Source organism: Oncorhynchus keta, chromosome 1 (genome assembly GCF_023373465.1).
Source record: "Oncorhynchus keta strain PuntledgeMale-10-30-2019 chromosome 1, Oket_V2, whole genome shotgun sequence".
Lineage (NCBI taxonomy): Eukaryota > Metazoa > Chordata > Actinopteri > Salmoniformes > Salmonidae > Oncorhynchus > Oncorhynchus keta.
The window spans coordinates 85,186,913-85,212,666 of NC_068421.1; the positions used below are offsets into that span (position 1 = coordinate 85,186,913).

Sequence of the window (25,754 nt, forward strand, 5' to 3'; positions counted from 1 at the left end):
TACAGATGAACGTGGTACCTTCAGGCGTTTGGAAATTGCTCCCAAGGATGAACCAGACTTGTGGAGGTCTACAATATTTTTTCTGAGGTCTTGGCTGATTTCTTTAGATTGATGTCAAGCAAAGAGGCACTGAGTTTGAAGGTAGGCCTTGAAATACATCAACAGGTACACCTCCAATTGACTCAAATTATGTCAATTAGCCTATCAGAAGTTTCTAAAGCCATGACATAATTTTCTGGAATTTTCCAAGCTGTTTAAAGGCACAGTCAACTTAGTGTATGTACACTTCTGACACACTGGAATTGTGATACAGTGAATTCTAATTAAAATAATCTGTCTGTAAACAATTGTTGGAAAAATTATTTGGTGTCATGCACAAAGTAGGTGTCCTAACCGATTTGCCAAAACTATAGTTTGTTAACAAGACATTTGTGGAGTGGTTGAAAAACTACTTTAATGACTCCAACCTAAGTGTATGTACATTTCCGACTTCAACTGTACTGTACAGTCGTGGCCAAAAGTTTTAAGAATTACACAAATATTAATTTCCACAAAGTTTGCTGCTTCATTGTCTTTAGATATTTTTGTCAGATGTTACTATGGAATACTGAAGTATAATTACAAGCTTTTCATAAGTGTCAAAGGCTTTTATTGACAATTACATGAAGTTGATGCAAAGAGTCAATATTTACAGTGCTGACCCTTCTTTTTCAAGACCTCTGCAATCCGCCCTGGCATGCTGTCAATTAACTTCTGGGCCACATCTTGACTGATGGCAGCCCATTCTTGCATAATCAATGCTTGGAGTTTGTCAAAATTTGTGGGTTTTTGTTGGTCCACCCGCCTCTTGAGGATTGACCACAGGTTCTCAATGGGATTAAGGCCTGGGAAGTTTCCTGGCCATGGACCCAAAATATCGATGTTTTGTTCCCCGAGTCACTTAGTTATCCCTTTTGCCTTACGGAAAGGTGCTCCATCATGCTGTAAAAGGCCATTTTTATCACCAAACTGTTCCTGGATGTTTGGGAGAAGTTGCTCTCGGAGGATGTGTTGGTACCATTCTTTATTCATGGCTGTGTTCTTAGGCAAAATTGTGAGTGAGCCCTTGGCTGAGAAGCAACCCCACACATGAATGGTCTCAGGATGCTTTACTGTTGGCATGACACAGGACTGATGGTAGCGCTCACCTTGTCTTCTCCGGACAAGATTTTTTCTGGATGCCCCAAACAATCCGAAAGGGGATTCATCAGAGAAAATGACTTTACCCCAGTCCTCAGCAGTCCAATCCCTGTACCTTTTGCAGAATATCAGTCTGTCCCTGATGTTTTTCCTGTAGAGAAGTGGCTTCTTTGCTGCCCTTCTTGACACCAGGCCATCCTCCAAAAGTCTTCGCCTAACTGTGCGTGCAGATGCACTCACACCTGCCTGCTGCCATTCCTGAGCAAGCTCTGTACTAGTGGTGCCCCGACCCCGCAGCTGAATCAACTTTAGGAGATGGTCCAGGCGCTTGCTGGACTTTCTTGGGCGTCATGAACTATTTGAATACAGATCCCAAGAAACGACTTATCTTCAACACCTTCTTCGCAACAATTGAACCGCTCTCCTTGAAGTTCTTGATGATCCGATAAATGGTTGAGTTCGGTGCAATCTTACTGGCAGCAATATCCTTGCCTGTGAAGCCATTTTTGTGCAAGGCAATGATGACGGCACGTGTTTCCTTGCAGGTAACCATGATTGACAGAGGAAGAACAATGATTCCAAGCACCACCTTCCTTTTGAAGCTTCCAGTCTTTTATTCGAACTCAATCAGCATGACAGAGTGATCTCCAGCATTGTCCTCCTCAACACTCACACCTGTGTTAACGAGAGATTCACTGACATGATGTCAGCTTTTGTGGCAGGGCTGAAATGCAGTGGAAGTGTTTTTGGGGGATTCAGTTCATTGCATGGCAAAGAGGAACTTTGCAATTATTTTCAATTCATCTGATCACTCTTCATAACATCCTGGAGTATATGCAAATTGCCATCATACAAACTGAGGCAGCACTTTGTGAAAATTCATATTTGTGTCATTCTCAAAACTTTTGGCCACGACTGTATATCAGTAAAGCACACACTCACCTCCACCATTTTGTAGAGGAAGGAGTAGACCAGGGCTGCATTGGCATTCTTCTTGGTCATTGCCACCACTGAAGAATAACTTAAGAATGTACTAAAACTGTTGAACAGAAAAGTAACGAGGCCACTGCTGTTTTAAAATATTTTTCACATGGAACTTTTACAACCACTGAGATGGTTGACTCATAAGATTATTTGTTCACAGCATTTCCCTCCAGTTCAGAATAACATGAGATGTACAGATAAATGACATGCAGTGAGGGTGTGAACTGTAAATTGTGTGATGTGTCAGACGCAGAGACAGTCATCCTGAGGATGGTAAGAGAGACAGAAGCTTGGTAACCAAACAGTCGTCCTGAGCATGGTAAGAGAGACAGAAGCTTGGTAACCAAGCAGTCGTCCTGAGCATGGTAAGAGAGACAGAAGCTTGGTAACCAAGCAGTCATCCTGAGCATGGTAAGAGAGACAGAAGCTTGGTAACCAAGCAGTCGTCCTGAGCATGGTAAGAGAGACAGAAGCTTGGTAACCAAGCAGTCATCCTGAGCATGGTAAGAGAGACAGAAGCTTGGTAACCAAGCAGTCGTCCTGAGCCTGGTAAGAGAGACAGAAGCTTGGTAACCAAGCAGTCGTCCTGAGCATGGTAAGAGAGACAGAAGCTTGGTAACCAAGCAGTCATCCTGAGCATGGTAAGAGAGACAGAAGCTTGGTAACCAAGCAGTCGTCCTGAGCATGGTAAGAGAGACAGAAGCTTGGTAACCAAGCAGTCATCCTGAGCATGGTAAGAGAGACAGAAGCTTGGTAACCAAGCAGTCGTCCTGAGCATGGTAAGAGAGACAGAAGCTTGGTAACCAAGAAGGCCTGACTGAGCAGTAACAGGAATTCCTGTGGACAGGATACAGTAGAGGTTTCTGTGTTTGATCCACAGGAAGTGGGCGGAGCCGTGTGTCACCAGGGGCGATGAGTCTGCGTCCTCCTCCATCCTCATCATAATGGGCATGAAGTGGTCGACCTCATTCATGTCCATGTTTCCCATGTAGTTACGACTGATCAACACCTACAGGGAAAACACATAACAGGGTGAAGATTTGTAAATAGGGTAAAGTGTTGCACACACATATAGTTATGGCATATCAACACCTGAAACCACACGACACAGAGGGCATTGTAACACATTAATGAAATTCATTTTCAATTCAATTTGGTTCATCTTTATTTAGATAGGATAGTTCACTCGGCACTGTCGGCAGCAATTCTCACTGTTATCCAGGGAGTCCATAGAGGCAGTTATGCAACAGAAGAAATTCAAAAACATCAAACATGGAGCATATGCCCTTCCCCTTGTTGTGAAGGCTCAGTAGTAAGCTGTGGAAGATGTACAGTAAATGAAAGGAGCAACAGCCTCTACTGGGAGGCCTCTGTTTAGAAACATAAAATAACTGACAACTAATCTGGGATCACAATGCCCAATGACAGCATTGTGTAAAAAAAAATATCTCTCTCACACACCACAAGATACACTGGAGTGACCGGAGGGAACTCTCACTCACACACTCGCACACACCCTTTCATTTCAACACCAATAACAAGATGAGTCAGCATTGAGAGTCGCTGGGCTGGAGCCCTCACACTCTGATAGATCAAAGCATATGCTTGAAGGATCTCACACACTGAAGCAGACCTGGGATAAACTCGTTTTAGCTATGCTTTTCTGGAGAAACAAAAGATGTGACCAGAACTATTTGAATACAGATCCCAAGAAACAACTTATTTTAAAAACTATTTCAATACAGACCTGAGAAAGCAACTACATGTTTAAACTATTTCAATACAGACCTAAGAAAGTAACGAAACTCAGCAAAAAAATAAAACGTCCCCTTTTCAGGACCCTGTCTTTCAAAGATAATTAGTAAAAAATCCAAATAACTTCCCAGATCTTCATTGTAAAGGGTTTAACACTATGTACCATGCTTGTTCAATGAACCCTAAACAATTAATGAACATGCACCTGTGGAACGGTCGTTAAGACACTAACAGCTTACAGACGGTAGGCAATTAAGGTCACAGTAATGAAAACTTAGGACACTAAAGAGGCCTTTCTACTGACTCTGAAAAACAGCTGATCGTCCTCGCAGTGGCAGATCACGTGTAACAACCCTTGCACAGGATCGGTACATCCGAACATCACACCTGCGGGACAGGTACAGGATGGCAACAACTGCCCAAATTACACCAGGAACGCACAATCCCTCCATCAGTGCTCAGATTATCCGCAATAGGCTGAGAGAGGCTGGACTGAGGGCTTGTAGGCCTGTTGTAAGGCAGATCCTCACCAGACATCACCGGCAACAACGTCCCCTTTGGGCACAAACCCACCACCGCTGGACCAGATAGGACTGGCAAAAAGTGCTCTTCACTGACGAGTCACGGATTTGTCTCACCAGGGGTGATGGTCGGATTCACGTTTATCGTCGAAGGAATAAGCGCTACACCGAGGCCTGTACTCTGGAACGGGATCGATTTGGAGGTGGAGGGTACGTCATGGTCTGGGGCAGTGTGTCACAGCATCAACGGACTGAGATAGTTGTCATTGCAGGCAATCTCAACACTGTGTGTTACAGGGAAGACATCCTCCTCCCTCATGTGGTAGCTTTCCTGCAGGCTCATCCTGACATGACCCTCCATCATTTGGGGTGGCATGGTAGCCTAGTGGTTAGAGCGTTGGACTAACCAGAAGGTTAAACCCCCGAGCTGACAAGGTACAAAACTGTTGTTCTGCCCCTGAACAGGCAGTTAACCCACTGTTCCTAGGCCGTCATTGAAAATAAGAATTTGTTCTTAACTGACTTGCCTAGTTAAATAAAGGTAAAATAAATAAAAAATATTTAAAAATCATGACAATGCCACCAGCCATACTGCTCATTCTGTGCGTGATTTCCTGCAAGACAGGAATGTCAGTGTTCTGCCATGGCCAGCGAAGAGCCCGGATCTCAATCCCATTGAGCACGTCTGGGACCTGTTGGATCGGAGGGTGAGGGCTAGGGCCATTCCCCCCAGAAATATCTGGAAACTTGCAGGTGCCTTGGTGGAAGAGTGGGGTAACATCTCACAGCAAGAACTGGCAAATATGATGCAGTCCATGAGGAGGAGATGCACTGCAGTACTTAATGCAGCTGGTGGCCACACCAGATACTGACTGTTACTCTTGATTTTGACAAACCCTTTGTTCAGGGACACATTATTCCATTTCTGTTAGTCACATGTCTGTGGAACTTGTTCAGTTTATGTCTCAGTTGTTGAATCTTGTTATGTTCATACAAATATTTACACGTGTTAAGTTTGCTGAAAATAAACGCAGTTGACAGTGAGAGGATGTTTTTTTTATAGAGTTTATACGTTTAAACTATTTGAATACAGATCTGAGAAAGCAACAACTTGAAACAAATATGTGAATACAGATGTTAGGAAGTGACTACTTTTCAGAAACTATTGGATTGGTTGCCTTCCATTTTTAGCAGGGCTGTTTCTGGAACTGCATGTTGAAGATAGAATGAATAGAGCACACACAATCTACTATACTATTCCAATCTATCTGAAAGTCATATTTGATCTACACAATACATTTCTATGTGAACATTTTGCTCCAGGTGTACATAATCAATTCAAACCAATTACGTTTTTTACAAACAAGTTGTGATGCTCAACTACTGTATGAATCTTTCAACATGCCACTGGAAAGGTAGAAAAAGCTGCAATTCATTTTATGATACTTGAAAATACTGCAGATATTTTATATTTGAACAAATCCATTTGCAAATAGCAAGTTGGATGCTTAGCAAAAATAACTTCAAACCTCCTTGTCGATCTGAGGGTAAGTGTTCTTGTTTCAAACAAACACTATACAATCTATAAAGGGATAGTTTATATTCTGAATAAACCATTATTTTCCATCTACCTTGGCTGTAGTTGATTTCAAGAAGGCAGTTTGGGGATATTTAGTTTCCTTTTGACACTTATTAGCTTTATTCTGTTACTGTTTTGAAGTTTAAAAAGTGTTCTACTTTAATGTTGAGGTGATTACATAACCCTCATTAAATTCTGGGCTATATTAAGATTCATATCTAAGAGCCCTCCAAACCATGTGCTTATGATCATATATTTGAACTAACTCAACAGGTGTAGTTTTTGATTCTTCAAATATTTGGCAGCAATCAATACATATTTTGGGGTTTTTCAAATAACTTGCATATATTCAAATACCTTTTCAAATATTATATTTTTCTGTATTTGAATATCAAAGAAAATAGTTGCCTTTTTAGTTGACTTCCTTGAGTATTTGAAAAGTTTGGTATTTTCATATTAAATACAATGTTCTTCCCAGGTCTGCACTGAAGAGGGCCCTCTGTCACACAGGATACTCCTCACACAGTGAAAGGATGTGGACAGGCTCTTCCTCTTTCTTTAGCTATAAAAGGATGGTGGAATCCCAGACAGACAGTTCAAAGCTTGTTGCATTTAAAGAGGAGTCTTGACGCACATGCAAGGAAACACCAAAGCTACCTGACTGTTAAGAATGTAGAGGTAAATGTCAGTGTTCAACTAATACCATTTTGAGAATTAAAAATAACATGTTTGGCTTCTGATTAAAATGTACAGTAAACTGCCATGAAGGTTCAAGGAAATGAAAAAGTACAAATATTGTTCAAACCCATTGTCACTGTCCCTTCATCAACACCTCCCCTGTGTTAATCAAACGCATGTACCAGAACATGCCGAACAGTTCCTCATTCCATGTTTAAATCCCCAGACACTTTCTGCAGTCATCATGAACTAGCAAACCTCACTCCAGACACTTTCTGCAGTCATCATGAACTAGCAAACCTCACTCCAGACACTTTCTGCAGTCATCATGAACTAGAAAACCTCACTCCAGACACTTTCAGCAGTCATCATGAACTAGCAAACCTCACTCCAGACACTTTCTGCAGTCATCATGAACTAGCAAACCTCACTCCAGACACTTTCTGCAGTCATCATGAACTAGCAAACCTCACTCCAGACACTTTCAGCAGTCATCATGAACTAGCAAACCTCACTCCAGACACTTTCTGCAGTCATCATGAACTAGCAAACCTCACTCCAGACACTTTCTGCAGTCATCATGAACTAGCAAACCTCACTCCAGACACCATGAACTAGCAAACCTCACTCCAGACACTTTCTGCAGTCATCATGAACTAGCAAACCTCACTCCAGACACTTTCTGCAGTCATCATGAACTAGCAAACCTCACTCCAGACACTTTCTGCAGTCATCATGAACTAGCAAACCTCACTCCAGACACTTTCTGCAGTCATCATGAACTAGCAAACCTCACTCCAGACACTTTCTGCAGTCATCATGAACTAGAAAACCTCACTCCAGACACTTTCAGCAGTCATCATGAACTAGCAAACCTCACTCCAGACACTTTCTGCAGTCATCATGAACTAGAAAACCTCACTCCAGACACTTTCTGCAGTCATCATGAACTAGCAAACCTCACTCCAGACACCATGAACTAGCAAACCTCACACCAGACACTTTCTGCAGTCATCATGAACTAGCAAACCTCACTCCAGACACTTTCTGCAGTCATCATGAACTAGCAAACCTCACTCCAGACACTTTCTGCAGTCATCATGAACTAGCAAACCTCACTCCAGACACTTTCTGCAGTCATCATGAACTAGAAAACCTCACTCCAGACACTTTCAGCAGTCATCATGAACTAGCAAACCTCACTCCAGACACTTTCTGCAGTCATCATGAACTAGAAAACCTCACTCCAGACACTTTCTGCAGTCATCATGAACTAGCAAACCTCACTCCAGACACCATGAACTAGCAAACCTCACTCCAGACACCTTTTTGTTTTTCATTAAACCACTTTAATGGGGATTTGTTTGATCATTTCCTTTCAGATTTGATTTACTGTAACTAAGTACTGATGTTCTACTGCCAGTATCTGTTTAACTGCCAGTATCAAATGTCTGCCAGTGTTGACTTACGTGGTTAAAGTTTGACGCCACACTAATGTAGCTATGATTCTGTATTCTTCCTATCTTCTCGGGCTGGTGTTTACAGATCATTCTCCCTGTTGCAACTTGTATTTAAACCAGATTGACTATATCTGTGACCTCTTTTATTCCCCTGAAAATCCCCTTTCCACAGTTTCTCTGAAACATTACATTTGTGTTATGCTAGCCTAGACTCCAGCCATTATAGGATGTTGGTCTGGTGGCGTGAGACTATTCTGCAAACTTTAAATGTGAACCTACAGACACACAGCAACTCTTAAGAGTTAGGCAGTGCCTCCTGCTACAGCAAAACAGATCTGCGAGACTGCTGCAGTGATGCTGTTACCGTTTGAGATTGAACGAGAGACATATCTGGGAAGCTGAAATCAAGCTTGGTTCACCTACAGTCCCACTGTTGGCTGACAAACGGTAAAACACACTGACTGGCCGTAATGAGGGCCCTTAGGCCTGCTTCACACACACATCCCCTTAACTATAGGACAATTCTGCCAGGGGAAGATTGTTTGGTAACAGGATACTGGTCATTGTTAATGAGGCATTGTTTACAATCGATATGAACTACTGTCTGTATGCTCTTCAGAGGCTGACGGCACATCTCAATTAAGATAAACAGACTAGCGATCGCTTCGGGTCAGTCTCAAAGGGCACTTTTCCTATGTGACTCACTACTTCTGACCAGAGTCTACATAAGGAATAGGGTGCCGTTTGGGAAAACTAGCTCAGTCATTTGGAGGTAATAATCATGGAGTATCTATCAAGCTCCCAGAGGGTCTCCAAAAAACGTGCCTTTTACCTCTGAGAAGGACAGGGTTTGACAATCGAGCACACATGGCAACTCAATATTTAATCCTGAAAGATCTACAGTATCTATACATTGTGTAGTTTCACACATATTGAGACAGAAAATGTGCACTTTAAAAGTAGTGTACACTCATCCAGAATTGCAGGTGCAGGGTACACAAAGTAAAGAATAGACACTGCACCCTGATGAATGCTACCGCTGTTTAAATGTGCTCAATTAAAGAGCTGGGGAGAATTCATCAGTGTGCTGGTGGCCATTTAACTTTCAAGTGAAGTCAGAGTACAAAACAAAGCAGGCATTTATCAGCATAACAATATATTTCAAAGACAGAGATTTTGAAATATTCACTTGAACAGTACAGCATAAAGCTACATTCATAACATCTCACTACTACAAACCAGTGTGTTGATACACTGCCTGTATACAGCCACTCTAGTCTCCAAGAGACAGACAACCAGTGTGTTGATACACTGCCTGTATACAGCCACTCTAGTCTACCAAGACACAGACAACCAGTGTGTTGATACACTGCCTGTATACAGCCACTCTAGTCTACCAAGACACAGACAACCAGTGTGTTGATACACTGCCTGTACACAGCCACTCTAGTCTACCAAGACACAGACAACCAGTGTGTTGATACACTGCCTGTATACAGCCACTCTAGTCTCCAAGAGACAGACAACCAGTGTGTTGATACACTGCCTGTATACAGCCACTCTAGTCTCCAAGAGACAGACAACCAGTGTGTTGATACACTGCCTGCCAGCCACTCTAGTCTACCAAGACACAGACAACCAGTGTGTTGATACACTGCCTGTACACAGCCACTCTAGTCTACCAAGACACAGACAACCAGTGTGTTGATACACTGCCTGTATACAGCCACTCTAGTCTCCAAGAGACAGACAACCAGTGTGTTGATACACTGCCTGTATACAGCCACTCTAGTCTCCAAGAGACAGACAACCAGTGTGTTGATACACTGCCTGTATACAGCCACTCTAGTCTCCAAGAGACAGACAACCAGTGTGTTGATACACTGCCTGTATACAGCCACTCTAGTCTACCAAGACACAGACAACCAGTGTGTTGATACACTGCCTGTACACAGCCACTCTAGTCTACCAAGACACAGACAACCAGTGTGTTGATACACTGCCTGTATACAGCCACTCTAGTCTCCAAGAGACAGACAACCAGTGTGTTGATACACTGCCTGTATACAGCCACTCTAGTCTACCAAGACACAGACAACCAGTGTGTTGATACACTGCCTGTATACAGCCACTCTAGTCTACCAAGACACAGACAACCAGTGTGTTGATACACTGCCTGTACACAGCCACTCTAGTCTTCAAGAGACAGACAACCAATGAAACAGCTACATTGGAAGCATGTCTGTTTGCCCTCCAACCAGGGAGCAGCTGGGGCTTTCACTACAGCCCAGCCTGGGTCAGAGGTATTGGATTGCTCCCAGGGCAAGGAGAGAAAGGCTTTAATCAGCACTATCAGGGATGCAGGCAAGGGCCTATGAGATGGTAATCTTTCCCCCTGACACCTTCAGGCACTGGTGGGGCCTTTTGTCCTTTCTCTACAATATTATTAACATGACCATCCAAATAAGGAAAGTCAGGTTTGGTGTGATTAGACTATACTCTGAGGTGCGTTCAGTTCGCCTGAACGTTTGCTACGCAATGGAATGGTTTGTACTGAATGAGATGTTTCTCCAAAACATTCTTGTAAGTTTGAACAGACTTTGAGGTATGTTTTCTCCTATTTGGTGGGTGTGGCGCAGTGTGGCTTGAAGCAATGAGTGACTTATTTAAAGGACAGTGTCCATGCTGACTGTGTCCAACAACCCAACCGTTTACATTCAGTTGAACGTTCCAGAACATAAAAACGTACTGAACGCAGCCCTGCTGTCTGAGCTGGCTTGATTTGACCAGGTACTCCAGACTTTATTAATGGTTTGTTTGTATGCAAACAAATGAATGTAGGCTATTATTGCATGTTAATGATATATATGTTAGTAAATTACACAGTTAGCAACTTTGTAAACATTCTGTAAGTCTAATAAGAAATATGAGAGAAAATGTTGCCTGACCAGTCTGTCAGGTAAAGCCTAATATTGAATAGGCATGGTGCACTTTGGTGTTGCAGAACAAGTTTGACCAGGAATGTTTCTATTCACAACACAGGAGCCATATTCATTAGGTCTTCCAAACGAAACGAGGAGGTTACCTACCGGAATTTGTCCAACTGAAACGTTTTGCAACAGATTTGGCGTAATGAATACACCTCAGCAATGTCTTCACTACGAACCAAACAGATCCAAACGGAACGAAACGGGGAGGGACCTGCCTACATTTGTCCAATAGAAACTCACATTTTCGGACTACTGACTGCACTGCTGCTACACTGTAACCTGCCCGACAACAGTCCATCGTCTTCTGTGAATGGTTGTATGTGAATGCGCTATAATTTGACAAGAAATTATTTCCAATTTTAGAAGACGCACATATAAACCATCTGGGGCTCAGAGATCATTGGAGTAGATTGCTATTTCTCTGGCAACAAACGTGAAATATATAATTGATCCGATCACAAATCGGAATGCCTATGTGGTCAATGCCTACTGTGGTATGAGGGCAGGTTTCCCAGGTGTATTCGACAAAAGAAAGGTCGCGAAAAAATGTTTCTAAAGATCAACTGGGTTTGAAATGGGGTGGATTTTGGTCATTGAACAAAAATATAAAATTGTCAAGTGTTGGTTGCATGTTTCATGAGCTGAAATAAAATATCCCAGAAATTGTCCACACACACAAAAAGCTTATTTCTCTGAAAGTTTGTGCACACATTTGTTTACATCCCTGTTAGTGAGCGTTTCTCCTTCTCCATGATAATCCATCCATCTGACAGTTGTGGCATATCAAGAGGCTTACGAAGCATGGTCATTATGTAAGTGCACCTTGTGCTGGGGACAATAAAGGGCAACTCTAAAATCTGCAGTTTTGTCACACAGCACAATTCCACAGATGTCTCAAGTTTTGAGGGTGCGTACAATTGGCATGCTGACTGCAGGAATATGCCAGAGAATTGAATGTTAATTTCCCTACCATAAAGTTGTTTCAGATAATTTGGCAGTATGTCTAACTGGCCTCACACTGCAGACCATCCCAGGACCTCCACATCTGTCTTCTTCACCTGCGGGATCGTTTGAGACCAGCCACCCAGACAGCTAATGAAACTGGGTCTCCACAACCAAAGAATTTCTGCACAAATGGTCAGAAACCTTCTCTGGGAAGCTCGTCTGCATGCTCATCGTCCTCACTAAGGACTTGACCTGACTGCATTTCGGCGTCGTAACCAACTGCTGTGGGTAAACAGTCACCGTCGATGGCCACTGACACGCTGTAGAAGTGTACTTTTCACGGATTAATCACAGTTTCAACTGTACCAGGCAGACGGCAGCTAGTGTTTATGGCGTCGTGTGGGTGAGCGGTTTGCTGATGTCAATGTTGTGAACAGAGTCCCATGGTGGTGGTGGGGTTATGGTATGGGTAGGCATAAGCTACGGACAACGGACACAATTGCATTTTATCGACGGCAATTTGAATGCACAGAGAATCCGTGATGAAATCCTGAGGCCCATTGTCGTGCCATTCATTCGCCGCCATCACTTCATGTTTCAGCACAGCCCCATGTCGCAAGGTTCTGTACACAATTCCTGGAAGCTGAAAATGAAATGTCCCGGTTCTTCCATGGCCTACATTCTCACCAGACATGTCACCTATTGAGCATGTTTGGGATGCTCTGGATTGACGTGTACAACGACATGTACGACAGCGTGTTCCAGTTCCCACCAATATCCAGCAACTTCGCACAGCCATTGAAGAGAAGTGGGACAACATTCCACAGGCCACAATCAACAGCCTGATCAACTCTATGCAAAGGAGACGAGTCACGCTGCATGAGGCAAATGGTGGTCACACCAGACACTGACTGGTTTTCTGATCCACACCCCTACTTTTTTAAAAAAGGCATCTGTGACCAACAGATGCATATCTGTATTCCCAGTCATGTGAAATCCATAGATTAGGGTCTAATTCATTTATTTCAATTGACTGATTTCATTATATGAATTGTAACTCAGTAAAATATTTGAAATGGTTGCATGTTGTGTTTATATTTTTGTTTAGTATATAAGCTCCACTCCACATTTAATTCTACATTTCTACTGCTTGCTAAATATTTTGTTTAAACAAAAAACATGTATTTGCAGGATAAGGATTGGCCTGACTTTCAAGAATGCCTGAATTGCTATGCCTCAATTTCCTGGTTGGTTGGCAAGTTTCACCATCCAATTATTTCAGATCTAAAAGAGTGCAACTTTCACCATGGTCCATTATTGTATTCTATCCATTCTGGCTTTCGCGAATGGATAGACATTACACGGATAGGGAGGGCATGCAGGCTGTCGCCCATGTATTAATGCGCAATTTGCCTAAATGTGTTAATCAAAACACATCAACCACTGTATTTTTTGTCGATGTCTTTTTTTAGGTGTGACGTCATTACGTCCAGCTGTTTTCATCGACACAAGATAGTTCAATGGAAACACCTTCGCAGACAATTTGTAGAATCTATTTTCTATGCGAACTTTCATAAATGTCGACAACAACAAAAATCACTGCACAAGCTATTGGAAACATAGCTAGTGATGAATTCTGAGAAACAAATACATTTGTTGTAAATATGAAAAGATAAACAAATATGTAATTTTACAATAGCCTGCACTACCGCTCTTTCATTTTCTTATGTGCGCTTTTACGCATGGATTTCTGCGCTACACTGGCAGATGCAGGCGCTGTTGATCGATGCGAACTAGTCTTCCTTAAAACCGCAACAGCAACGCAAGACTAATCGATGTCAAACTATAAACTTATCCGCTAGTGCCACGTAGACAGTCAAGTCTCAACTTACCTTTCCTTTAAGGTCCAGGATGAATATAGCAGACGCCGACATCCTAATAAACAAATAGCACAAAAAATATAAATATTTGACGTTGAATATCCCTTACAACATTTCATTCAGTGCATCTCCCATCTCACGCGCTGTTGTCTAATGCACGCCACTGCTCTTTCCGGGTAGTATTTCGTCGTCAGACCTGTCAAGCAGCTTTCAACGCAACAGAGCATGCAAAACCAATCCTACATCAATTATTAGGTCTACATATGGTATCGATTCTCTTCTATTCTGCTGAAGTTATGCATAGGCTACTATCAGGCGTGTTTGTCTATTGTATTATATAAAGCATTACATTATCATAGATCGACGCATATGCCTAACTGTTTCAAGATAATTGTATGTATTTTTCTACAGAAAGAAAAACAGATGCGCTATTGAATTTGAAAACGTTTTATTTTATCTACAAATGTAACAAAATGGAGTGCAGGCACACCCAAATAACATCAAATGCATTGGTAAAACTTTTAAAAAATCTAACTCAAAAACAAATTCATTGATTGATTATTTGACACACTTTAAATAATAATTTTCGAACAAATTTCTATCAAAGTCTGTACCAACAGTCAGTCCAATTTTGAAATCCATTGAAAGACACCGGCAAAGGTGCCCTATTGCGGAGCTAAATTGATAATATTGCTATTATCAGTTTTGTATTCATCTGTCTCTGGACTGTTTTTTCCCTCTAAATATGATGGAAATAGACATGCTTATGTTTAATATCTGCATTGGCCCCAATCAGTGTCCAAATAGACTAGTGAGCTCTCTCTCTCTTCCCTCTCTCATTCTCTCCCCTCTCTTTCCACCTTATCCCTTTCTTCCTAGCCAATGGTAAAGTCCATCCCATCCTCTTCCTCCTCTTCCTCCACTTCAAGTGCCCTCTTAGCCCTCTCCCTCTCGCTGGCTTGTATGTAGTTATCCTCTATGAAGCCATCATCATCTTCCTCATCCTCTATCTCAATCTCTCCCTGGGGGACAGCAGCAGGGTGGGGGCTCTGTGCCTGTCCCCCATGGTTGAACATAGAGAAGCCCACCTCCAGACTGTTGGGGTCACACTGGCTAGCTGTGTCCTGCTCGGTCAGACGGGTGTGGCGATAGCTGGCTAGGTAGCGGCGGACCAGCTGGCATTTGGCCAGGCTGGCGATGAGGAGGGAGAGGGAGATTGCCGTCACAGGGACTGCCACCAAATATTGCCAACTGTGGGAGGGGTGGATCTGACCAGGCGACTCTGTGCCTGTTAGGCAAGAGGGGAATAGGTTTTACTGTTCAAATCATTATTATGAATTACATCACAGCTATAACAACCAAGACCGCTTGAGTAAGCATCAAAGAATTCTCTGACAGCTGATAATTATATGATATGACTTAACTACATATAAATGAGATGATATGAGGCAGAAGTAAGTTGTTATGAGATCCTTACCATTAGCTGTAGTCATTGTGTTCGTTGGAGTTGTGGTGGGATGTTCACGGTCATTTGCCAACAGTTTTCTATGAGATGGTCTTCTGATTCCTGTCGACAAATCATCAGAGCCACGCTCAAGCTCTTGGTTCCCATGGAAATCCAGGAAGGATATAGTTACTATATCTTGAGTGGAGACAGACAGGGGGACTTGCAGTCTGTTGTGCCCCAAAAACAGCTTCCCTAACCTGGGTAAACCCTGCAGAGCTCCAGCCTCTATGGAAGTCAATTGGCAGCCACTGAGGTCTAGTGTATGCAGGGAGGGGAGGCTGCAGAGGTTGTCTTTCCCCAGCAGAGGGAGGTAGTTGCCTGAGAGATTGAGGGTAACCAGCTGATCCAACCTCTGTAGTTGTCTGAGATGTTGAGGGTTAGTTAAGTTGAGGTGGTTCTGGGAGAGGTCCAGTGTGGTTGCATTGTCCCATATCTCTGTTGGAATATGAGCCAGTTTCATCCAACTGCAGTTAAATGATGCCTTGGGGAAGAGATGGACAAGATTGGTCAAGCCAACCCTTCCCATGTTGTGGTTGCAATTTAGCAAGAATCAAGAAGTGTAAAATTAACTTTATGATTTTTGGAAGTTTCTCCCTAAAGCCATTATATGGGTGAATAAAAAAATGTGGTGCTAATGAATGAATTAGGAGTCTTTGCAACCGTCTGGTGCTGATAAATAAATATTCCATGTAACTTTAAAACGAAAGATAAAGAAAAACATCTAATATATAACAAATAAAGTTGTGAACAACAAATCAATTCGCTCAAAGAGAGCCCCCATCTTGACATAATTCTTATGTTGATATCCTGTAACGAATCAGACTTCACTCCCAGATGTAACATTATCTTATGATCAACAACAGGGAAACTGTCTCAAACAGGAAATCCCCCATAGTGTTTTCCTCACGTGACTGCTTGGAACTGAACAATGGCAAGAAAAAGAGGAGAAGAAAAAGAGGAGAAGAAGAAAGCTGTGTGTCTTTCTTACCGTGCCAGTATTGACAGTACACGGGCCAACAGTGCGACTCTGAAGCATGCTCCCGCTAACTGTTCCCCAGAAACACAAAACCACACACAGGCCGTGGCCCCAGGACCCCATGGTTAACCCGCTTCCTGTAGGAATCACAGATGGACAGACAAAGACAAAGTATTAATCAGACTGACAAATGAGTCACAACTAAGTATTAATCAGACTGACATATGAGTCACAACTAAGTATTAATCAGACTGACAAATGAGTCACAACTAAATATTAATCAGACTGACAAATGAGTCACAACTAAATATTAATCAGACTGACAAATGAGTCACAACTAAGTATTAATCAGACTGACAAATGAGTCACAACTAAGTATTAATCAAACTGACAAATGAGTCACAACTAAGTATTAATCAGACTGACAAATGAGTCACAACTAAGTATTAATCAGACTGACAAATGAGTCACAACTAAGTATTAATCAGACTGACAAATGAGTCACAACTAAGTATTAATCAGACTGACAAATGAGTCACAACTAAGTATTAATCAGACTGACAAATGAGTCACAACTAAGTATTAATCAGACTGACAAATGAGTCACAACTAAGTATTAATCAGACTGACACAACTAAAACTGCATTGAAAAATAATAACGAGATAACTAGAACTGAATCGAGAAATAATAACCGGAACTGAATTGAAAATTAATAACCAGAACTGCATTGAGAAATAATAACTAGATAACCAGAACTGAATTGAGAAATAATAACCATAACTGAATTGAGAAATAATAACCATAACTGAATTGAGAAATAATAACTAGATAACCAGAACTGAATTGAGAAATAATAACCAGAACTGAATTGAGAAATAATAACCAGAACTGAATTGAGAAATAACAACCAGAACTGAATTGAGAAATAATAACTAGATAACCAGAACTGAAATGAGAAATAATAACCAAAACTGAATTGAGAAATAACTAGATAACCAGAACTGAATTGAGAAATAATAACCAGAACTGAATTGATAAATAATAACAAGAACTGCATTGAGAAATAATAACTGAATTGATAGATAACCAGAACTGAATTGAGAAATAATAACCAGAACTGAATTGAGAAATAATAACTAGAACTGAATTGAGAAATAATAACCAGAACTGCATTGAGAAATAATAACTAGATAACCAGAACTGAATTGAGAAATAATAACCAGAACTGAATTGAGAAATAATAACTAGAACTGAATTGAGAAATAATAACCAGAACTGAATTGAGAAATAATAACTAGAACTGAATTGAGAAATAATAACTAGATAACCAGAACTTAATTGATAAATAATAACCAGAACTGCATTGAGAAATAATAACTAGATAACCAGAACTGAATTGAGAAATAATAACCAGAATTGAATTGAGAAATAATAACTAGATAACCAGAACTGAATTGAGAAATAATAACCAGAACTGCATTGAGAAATAATAACTAGATAACCAGAACTGAATTGAGAAATAATAACCAGAACTGAATTGAGAAATAATAACTAGAACTGAATTGATAAATAATAACCAGAACTGCATTGAGAAATAATAACTAGATAACCAGAACTGAATTGAGAAATAATAACCAGAACTGAATTGAGAAATAATAACCAGAACTGAATTGAGAAATAATAACCAGAACTGAATTGAGAAATAATAACCAGAACTGAATTGAGAAATAATAACTAGATAACCAGAACTGAATTGAGAAATAATAACCAGAACTGCATTGAGAAATAATAACTAGATAACTAGAACTGCATTGAGACAAGTGTTTTAATTCATACTTTATCCTCTGGGAATTCATTCTACATCTTGTTTTATATGTTTATAACCCCAAATAAATTCCATTTTATTCACTGTGCCCAGACTCATAGGACTCAAAATGGCTGGCCCTAAAATACACCAGAATCGTGTTGAAATATAAACAGTTTTTTGACATAACTAAAACCAGTGACCTCTTATACTCTTCTGTAAGCAAATGTGCTACATTTACATTTGTTTGCAGGCAGTGTTGACTCATTATGTTATATACAGATCCGCAGAATCATTGCACATTCTGAAGATTGTCTATTGGCATGTTCTCAAAAAGACAAGAGTACCAGTTTAGTGTTCCCACATTTTCTATGCAGGGGTGTGTACACATTTTCTATGCAGGGGTGTATACACATTTTCTATACAATAAAAAGTAGATTTAAAGCATTTAGTTAAAGACTGAAGAGCTCTTTCACACACTTTAACAATAGATTTTGTTCTGCAGATTGCTTTTATGTTGTTCTTCTCACATCTGTTACTGTGTATCTTTCTTTCTCTTTGTTTTTTAATCTGATCCCGGCCTGTTTGTAGAGTCCTCTTGGCACCAAAGAGATTTTTCACAGAGGGGGCCTACTGGCTGGTCGCTCTGCCATTAGGCTTCTTCTCCTCTCCTCCTTTTGCTATTAAGCTCAGCACGGTTGGCTGTAAAGACCCGAGTGGAGATCTCTTAATCTCTTCCTGTCCTCGCACAGTAAAGGCACAACAACACCACGCCTGGGAGCTATGGGAAGCCCAGGAGCCCACAAGAGACTATGTGTGTAGTAGCCCACTGGACACAGACTTCAGTACAAAGTCTTGTTTTAATTTACATTTGGTTGAGTTGTCAACAAACGTGAATTCAACATAAAATCAACAAAACATTTCACAATGCCATTGGATTTAGGTTAAAAACACTAAATTCTCTTATGTTGATGACTTTTTCAAATCCAATCAGTTTTCCATGTTGATTCAACGTCATCACATTGAATGTTATGGTTGAAATTACATAGAAACAATGTAGATTCAACCAGTTTTTTGCCCTGTGTGTGTGCGTGTGTGTGTGTGTGTGTGTGTGTGTGTGTGTGTGTGTGTGTGTGTGTGTGTGTGTGTGTGTGTGTGTGTGTGTGTGTGTGTGTGTGTGTGTGTGTGTGTGTGTGTGTGTGTGTGTGTGTGTGCATCTGCATGAGTGTGTGTACTTTATGTTTAAGGGTACACTTTGAAAGGGGCTCCTTGACCAGCCCTCCACACATTCCCATCCTTGCAGCCCAATGCCACATAATGGGTTGCCGGGTCCTGTCCCGCTTTTCCCTCTCCTTCCCCACTCCTCGTTCTCCTCTCTGGATACGGAAGTGACACACAAAGCAGTCCTTCATCTGACCTCCTGGTGACACCCTGTGGTGCCGGTGAGGTGAGGTGAGGTGAGGTGAGGTGAGGTGAGCAAGCCTTCTTCCCCCTCCTCCGTCCTCATCCATGGTTCAAGATAGATATCTTTGCCATTGGTTTCGTCAGATATTTTGCACGGGAGCTAAGTGATGCCATTGATTGTCAAGAATAAAGGATATGGTTTGATCATACAGGGATTTGAAAACAGCTGGCAGAGATGGAGGTTGTTTGAGGGAGATGTTTTAGACACATGCAGTGGGTACCTGCTACTTGAGATAGGGTGGAAGACACAAAAATATTTATTCTAAGTTGCTCTTTACTTTTAAACCCTCTAGAGTCGATGTCCGTGCCTCCCGTGAAAATCTAATTATCATCATTTTAAAAACCATAAACATCAGTCAGTTTGAGCTAGAGATATCTGTTTTGTTGCATTTGATGCGTCTCAATCCAGCACATCTGTTGATGTGACAGAGTTAGAACGGCGTTTGTCAGGCCTTCAGACATCCCGAAAATGGGTCTTCTCATAAAATCGTCTGTAGCGTCCGAACGGTGTGGCCTACAAACTAGTATGACCACTCTATGGGAAGATGAGAGTCTCACCACCATGATGGGGAAGTCTTTACTGAAGTCGGTAGAGCCCATCTGACGACTTCTGTCTGTAGCTTCTGAACGGCTTGGGCTACACACCCTCTGTGGAAAGGCGAGACTCTCGCAAAAATGTACAGTTAAGGTCGGAAGCTTAAATACACCTTAGCCAAATACATTTAAACTCAGTTCTTCACAATTCCTGACATTTAATCATAGTAAAAATTCCAGGTCTTGGGTCAGTTAGGATCACCACTTTATTTTAAGAATGTGATATGTCAGAACAATAGTAGAGAGATGATTTATTTCAGATTTGATTTCCTTCATCACATTCCCAGTGGGTCAGAAGTTTACATACACTCAATTAGTATTTGGTAGCATTGCCTTTAAATTGTTTAACTTGTGTCAAACGTTTCGGTAGCCTTCCACAAGCTTCCTACAATAAGTTGGGTGAATTTTGGCCCATTCCACATGACAGAGCTGGTGTAACTGAGTCAGGTTTGTAGGCCTCTTTGCCCGCACATGCTTTTTCAGTTCTGCCTACACATTTTCTATAGGATTGAGGTCAGGGCTTAGCGATGGAAACTCCAATTCCTTGACTCTGTTGTCCTTAAGCCATTTTGCCACAACTTTGGAAGTATGCTTGGGGTCATTGTCCATTTGGAAGACCTATTTGTGACCAAGCTTTAACTTCCTGACTGATGTCAGTCCCTCCTGCAGCAAAGCACCCCCACAACATGATGCTGCCACTCATGGTTGGGATGGTGTTCTTTGGCTTGCAAGCCTCCCCCTTTTTCCTCCAAACATAACGATGGTCATTATGGCCAAACAGTTATATTTTTGTTTCATCAGACCGGAGTACGAAAAAAAAGTACGATCTTGCCTGTTCTGCACAAGCCATATTAGCTTCACGGTTCGTTTTGTTGTTTTGATAGTTTTGTTCAGTGTTCGTTCTTTCATTAAATAAGTATGTACGCTTACCACGCTGCGCCTTGGTCTCCTCCATAAGACGACCGTGACACAATTAGCCTATCAGAAGCTTTAAAAGCCATGACATAATTTCTGGAATTTTCCAGGCTGTTTAAAAAATATATATATATATATATATAATATATATATATATATATATATATATATATATATTTTTTTTTTACCCCCTTTTCTCCCCAATTTCATGGTATCCAATTGTTAGTAGTTACTATCTTGTCTCATCGCTACAACTCCCGTACGGGCTCGGGAGAGACGAAGGTTGAAGGTCATGCGTCCTCCGATACACAACCCAACCAAGCCGCACTGCTTCTTAACACAGCGCCATCCAACCCGGAAGCCAGCCGCACCAACGTGTCGGAGGAAACACTGTGCACCTGGAGACCTGGTTAGCGTGCACTGCGCCAGGCCCGCCACAGGAGTCACTAGTGCGCGATGAGACAATGATATCCCTACCGGCCAAGCCTTCCCTAACCCGGACGACGCTAGGCCAATTGTGTGTCGCCCCACGGACCTCCCGGTCTCGGCCGGCTGCGACAGAGCCTGGGCGCGAACCCAGATGCGTGGCCCTAGACCACTGCGCCACCCGGGAGGCTTCCAAGCTTTTTAAAGGCACAGTCAACTTAGTGTATGTAAACTTCTGACCCACTGGAATTGTGAGTGAATTATAAGTGAATTATAAGTGAAATAATCTGTCTGTAAACAATTGTTGGAAAAATTACTTGTCATGCACGAAGTAGATGTCCTAACCGACTTGCCAAAACTATAGTTTGTTAACAAGAAATTAAAAACGAGTTTTAATGACTCCAACCTAAGTGTATGTAAACTTCCGACTTCAACTGTAGATGTTAGTTATTTTGCTCTAGGACGCCTCACAAGACTCTGCTGAAGGTACCCCGGTACCAGTTGAAAAAACGAATGGAAGTACACCTATGTACACAAAGTATGTGGACACTCTTTCAAATTAGTGGATTCTGCCATTTCAGCCCCACCCGTTGCTGACAGGTGTATAAAATTGAGCACACAGCCATGCAATCTCCATAGACAAACACTGGCAGTATATTGTCCCGTACTAAAGAGCTCAGGGACTTTCAACGTGGCACTGTCATAGGATGCCACCTTACCAATGAGTCAGTTCATCAAATTTCTGCCCTGCTTGAGCCTCCCATGTCAACTGTAAGTGCTGTTACTGTGGAGTGGAAATGTCTAGGAGCAACAACGGCTCAGCCGCGAAGTGGTAGGCCACACAGCTCACAGAACGGGAGCTCTGAGTGCTGATGCGCGTAGCACGTAAAAACTGTCTGTCCTCGGTTGCAACACTCACTACTGAGTTTCAAACTGTCTCTGAAAGCAATGTCAGCACAAGAGCTGTTCTTCGGGAGCTTCATGAAATGTGTTAATCATGGCCGAGTAGCCGGACACATGCCTAAGATCACCATGCGCAATGCCAAGGGTCGGCTGGAGTGGTGTAAATCTTGACGCCATTGGACTCTGGAGCAGTGGAAACGGGTTCTCTGGAGTGATGAATCACGCTTCACCATGCCCCAATGTGTAGTGCCTACTGTAAAGTTGGGTGGAAGAAGAATAATGGTCTGGGGCTGTTTTCATGGTTGGTGCTAGGCTCCTTAGTTCAAGTGAAGGTAAATTTTAACGCTAATGCATACAATGACATTCTATATGATTCTGTGCTTCCAACTTTGTGGCAATAGTTTGGGGAAGGTCCTTTCCTGTTTCAACATGACAATGCCCCTGTGCACAAAGCGAGGTCCATACATAAATGGTTTATCGAGATTGGTGTGGAAGAACTTGACTGGCCAGCACAGAGCCCTGACCTCAACCCCATCAAACACATTTGGGATGAATTGGAACACTGACTGCGAGCCAAGCCTAATCGTCCAACATCAGTGCACAACCTTACTAATGCTCTTGTGGCTGAATGGAAGCAAGTCCCAGCAGCAATGTCCCAACATCTAGTGAAAAGCTGTTATAGCAGCAACTCCATGTTTATACCCATGATTTTGGAATTAAATGTTCGACGAGCAGGTGTCCACATACTTTGGGCCATGTAGTGTATATGTGAAGACTGTTTCATGACAAAAAATAAGGGGTTAAAATGCATGTACAAATGTAATAAAATGTTTCTGAGAGATATAGGACCGATACTTCAGAACAAACTTCCTTTAGATTCTTTGGGGGACTATCTGTTTTTCCACGTGGTGAATGTGTTATTCAATTTGTTTGTATGGGCTAATACCAGTAAGGCCAAATTAACATTTTCATCACATAATGTTTTAATTTGATTTGTTTATACTTAAAGGGGTCTTAAAATTCAAAATCAAATAGCTAATGATCCCTGGTGTGACCTTCTTAAAACAATTCCATATAGCTTAGTAGAACCCTCCACCGGCTTAGACTGTTGTCGGTTAATGAGTTTCACATCTGCAACTCTGTTAATCCCACAGCAAGTCATAAACAAAGCAACTGGCAATAGGCACAATCCTTTCTAACATTTGTTTAAAAGCCTACACAGTGTCAGCAATAGAGCCAAGCAACTTCTAGAAACAAATACACCAGAAACTAATATCTTCAGCTTTAGAGGTCAGTGGGATCAAAGAGTAATGCATTGGACAGCTTACTGCGTCTCCTTGTTAATGTAACTAGACCTCACCACATCATCCTCCCCAAATGAACAATGTTTTACATTATTATCAAGACGTTGGCTGTCAAAGGTTTAGCCTTATTTGATCAAAACAGCGAATGTTGGGTAACAACACGTGGGCACGACTGCCTGGCTGAGCAACATGCATCCTTATATCCATTTCTCTCTCATTCATCCACTTTCATGGTATTATATCTCGTAAATAGCCGTCAAAACATAATTATTGATATACTGTAGTTGAGATTGATCAAAAGGTTGTTTGCATTTGGTTATTATACTAGTATGTCATAGAAATATACCAATATACTGTATTACCATAACCACAGTACTAAATGATCAATAAGAGAATCGGGAGGTCATATGATCTCAGTGTTGACAAATGGAAACAGCCCAAAAGGTTAACATTTAGAGAAAGTCCGCTCATCAGAAGTGTCCTACCTGGTCAGCCTGGTCTGTATGTACCTGAAACCCAGGTAACAATATGTCCTCTTCCTTAAAGCTCACATTAATGCAGCATTGTCACTGTAAGTTTGTATTACGCCTTTGCTATAAAATGGAGGCATGTTGTGCAAAGGTTGAAAGGGGTGTGTTCACCTCAATCGTGTTCTGAAGGACTTGAGTTAATGAGTAACTTTGTAACTACATAGGTGTGCTCGCCTCTCCCTCCTACTTTCCCTTTATCCAATGGTACTACACCAGACCTGATCAGAGTCGATAGTCAATTCAATAACAACGTGGTTGCTATAAAATGACATGCTTTGTCCTCCCATATGTCAGAATGTTTATACACAATAGTAGTCAGTATCACACAGAACACTGTTCCTGTTATCTGGGTTCACAGCTGAGAACCCATGTTATTTACACGTCAATACACATTCACATTTACACATTACATAAGCTTACTTTTACACAAACATAGTCTATCCACAGTCAGGATATGATATAGCACAGACGCTACTGCACATTTAATAAAGCGCACCCCACAGACACATTTTGCTTTGTTCTTGTAAAACCACCCTATCTCTCAAAACGTCTGGATCTGAGAGAGGGAAACAGACAAGATACATGTGAAGCGTTTTTTGTTTACTTAAGATGTTCGGGCCTTGAGGGAGAGAGAGCGGCCTTCTGCAACCCTGGAAGGAAAAGAGGGGGATCCAGAAAACAATAGGGCCACATCCTGTCCTGCTCTCTGCGCCGAACCTGCACTATGCACTCCAGGCCTCCAATCCTCTTGTGCTTCTAGCACGTTCCTCAGAGGTCTCGGCTCCTTAGGGGAGGCAGATGGCAGGACAGCAGGGTCATATTCATTAGGCGCCAAACGGAGGGACTACCTGAACTGGTCTAATAAGAAATGCTTGCTTTTGTCTTCTATTGCAATACAATTTGCTACTGTGTGCCCTATGGAACATGACCCTGCAAACTGGCCACTCAGCAGTGAAGGAGTCGTGGGGTTTCCCACCCGTACCTCCAGGGACTCATGCTGTTTGTCCCAGTGGTATGGCAGTTGAGGTCAGTGGTCAAGCTCCCTCTGTTAGACAGCTGTGATGGCCTCACTGTCTCTGTAAAGCAGGGAAAATAACAACACGTGTGTACAGTACAGTACAATGGAGAGGGGGACAGGGAGAGGCTAGAACACAAACAATCCAGCAGACAGTCTGGGCTGGGTTTTTTTTGGCACTTAGAATGTCATTAAGGGACTTCTGTTTTTCACTGTTTAGCCTGGTCTCATAGACTAGATGTAACATAGTAAAAGTAAATCTGGGACACTGAAATGAGTTTGATATGTTACTGTTGGTATGGTTACAAGCCAAAGACAAAAGGAGGATGGTATGCCACAGTGGA

General features: G+C 41.8%; 2 protein-coding genes across 3 annotated transcripts in view; both read right to left on the reverse strand.

The window, feature by feature from the left end:
- The window catches only part of ap1m3 (adaptor related protein complex 1 subunit mu 3), a 47,769-nt gene extending 33,619 nt beyond the window's left edge, over window positions 1-14,150 (reverse strand). Inside the window, exons 1-3 of the mRNA XM_052462891.1 lie at window positions 13,984-14,150; window positions 3,016-3,172; window positions 2,122-2,189 (exon numbers count right to left, since the gene is read on the reverse strand). Coding sequence (XP_052318851.1) covers window positions 2,122-2,189; window positions 3,016-3,172; window positions 13,984-14,025 — 267 coding nt within the window. The 5' untranslated portion in view covers window positions 14,026-14,150. The remainder of the gene's footprint in view (window positions 1-2,121; window positions 2,190-3,015; window positions 3,173-13,983) is intronic.
- A 252-nt stretch (window positions 14,151-14,402) lies between these two features.
- On the reverse strand, window positions 14,403-24,500 carry c1h1orf210 (chromosome 1 C1orf210 homolog). 2 transcript variants are annotated; one of them, XM_035787033.1, is made up of 4 exons: window positions 24,351-24,500; window positions 16,467-16,591; window positions 15,449-15,959; window positions 14,403-15,259 (listed from the first exon to the last, which is right to left on the reverse strand). In XM_035787033.1, the coding sequence occupies exons 2-4, from the start codon at window positions 16,575-16,577 to the stop codon at window positions 14,847-14,849; spliced, it is 1,035 nt and encodes a 344-aa protein (XP_035642926.1). In that variant the 5' UTR covers window positions 16,578-16,591; window positions 24,351-24,500; the 3' UTR covers window positions 14,403-14,846. The 2 variants fall into 2 exon arrangements, with proteins under 2 accessions (XP_035642926.1, XP_035642932.1); XM_035787039.2 differs by lacking the exon at window positions 24,351-24,500 and adding an exon at window positions 20,282-21,233.
- Window positions 24,501-25,754: the final 1,254 nt, after the last annotated feature.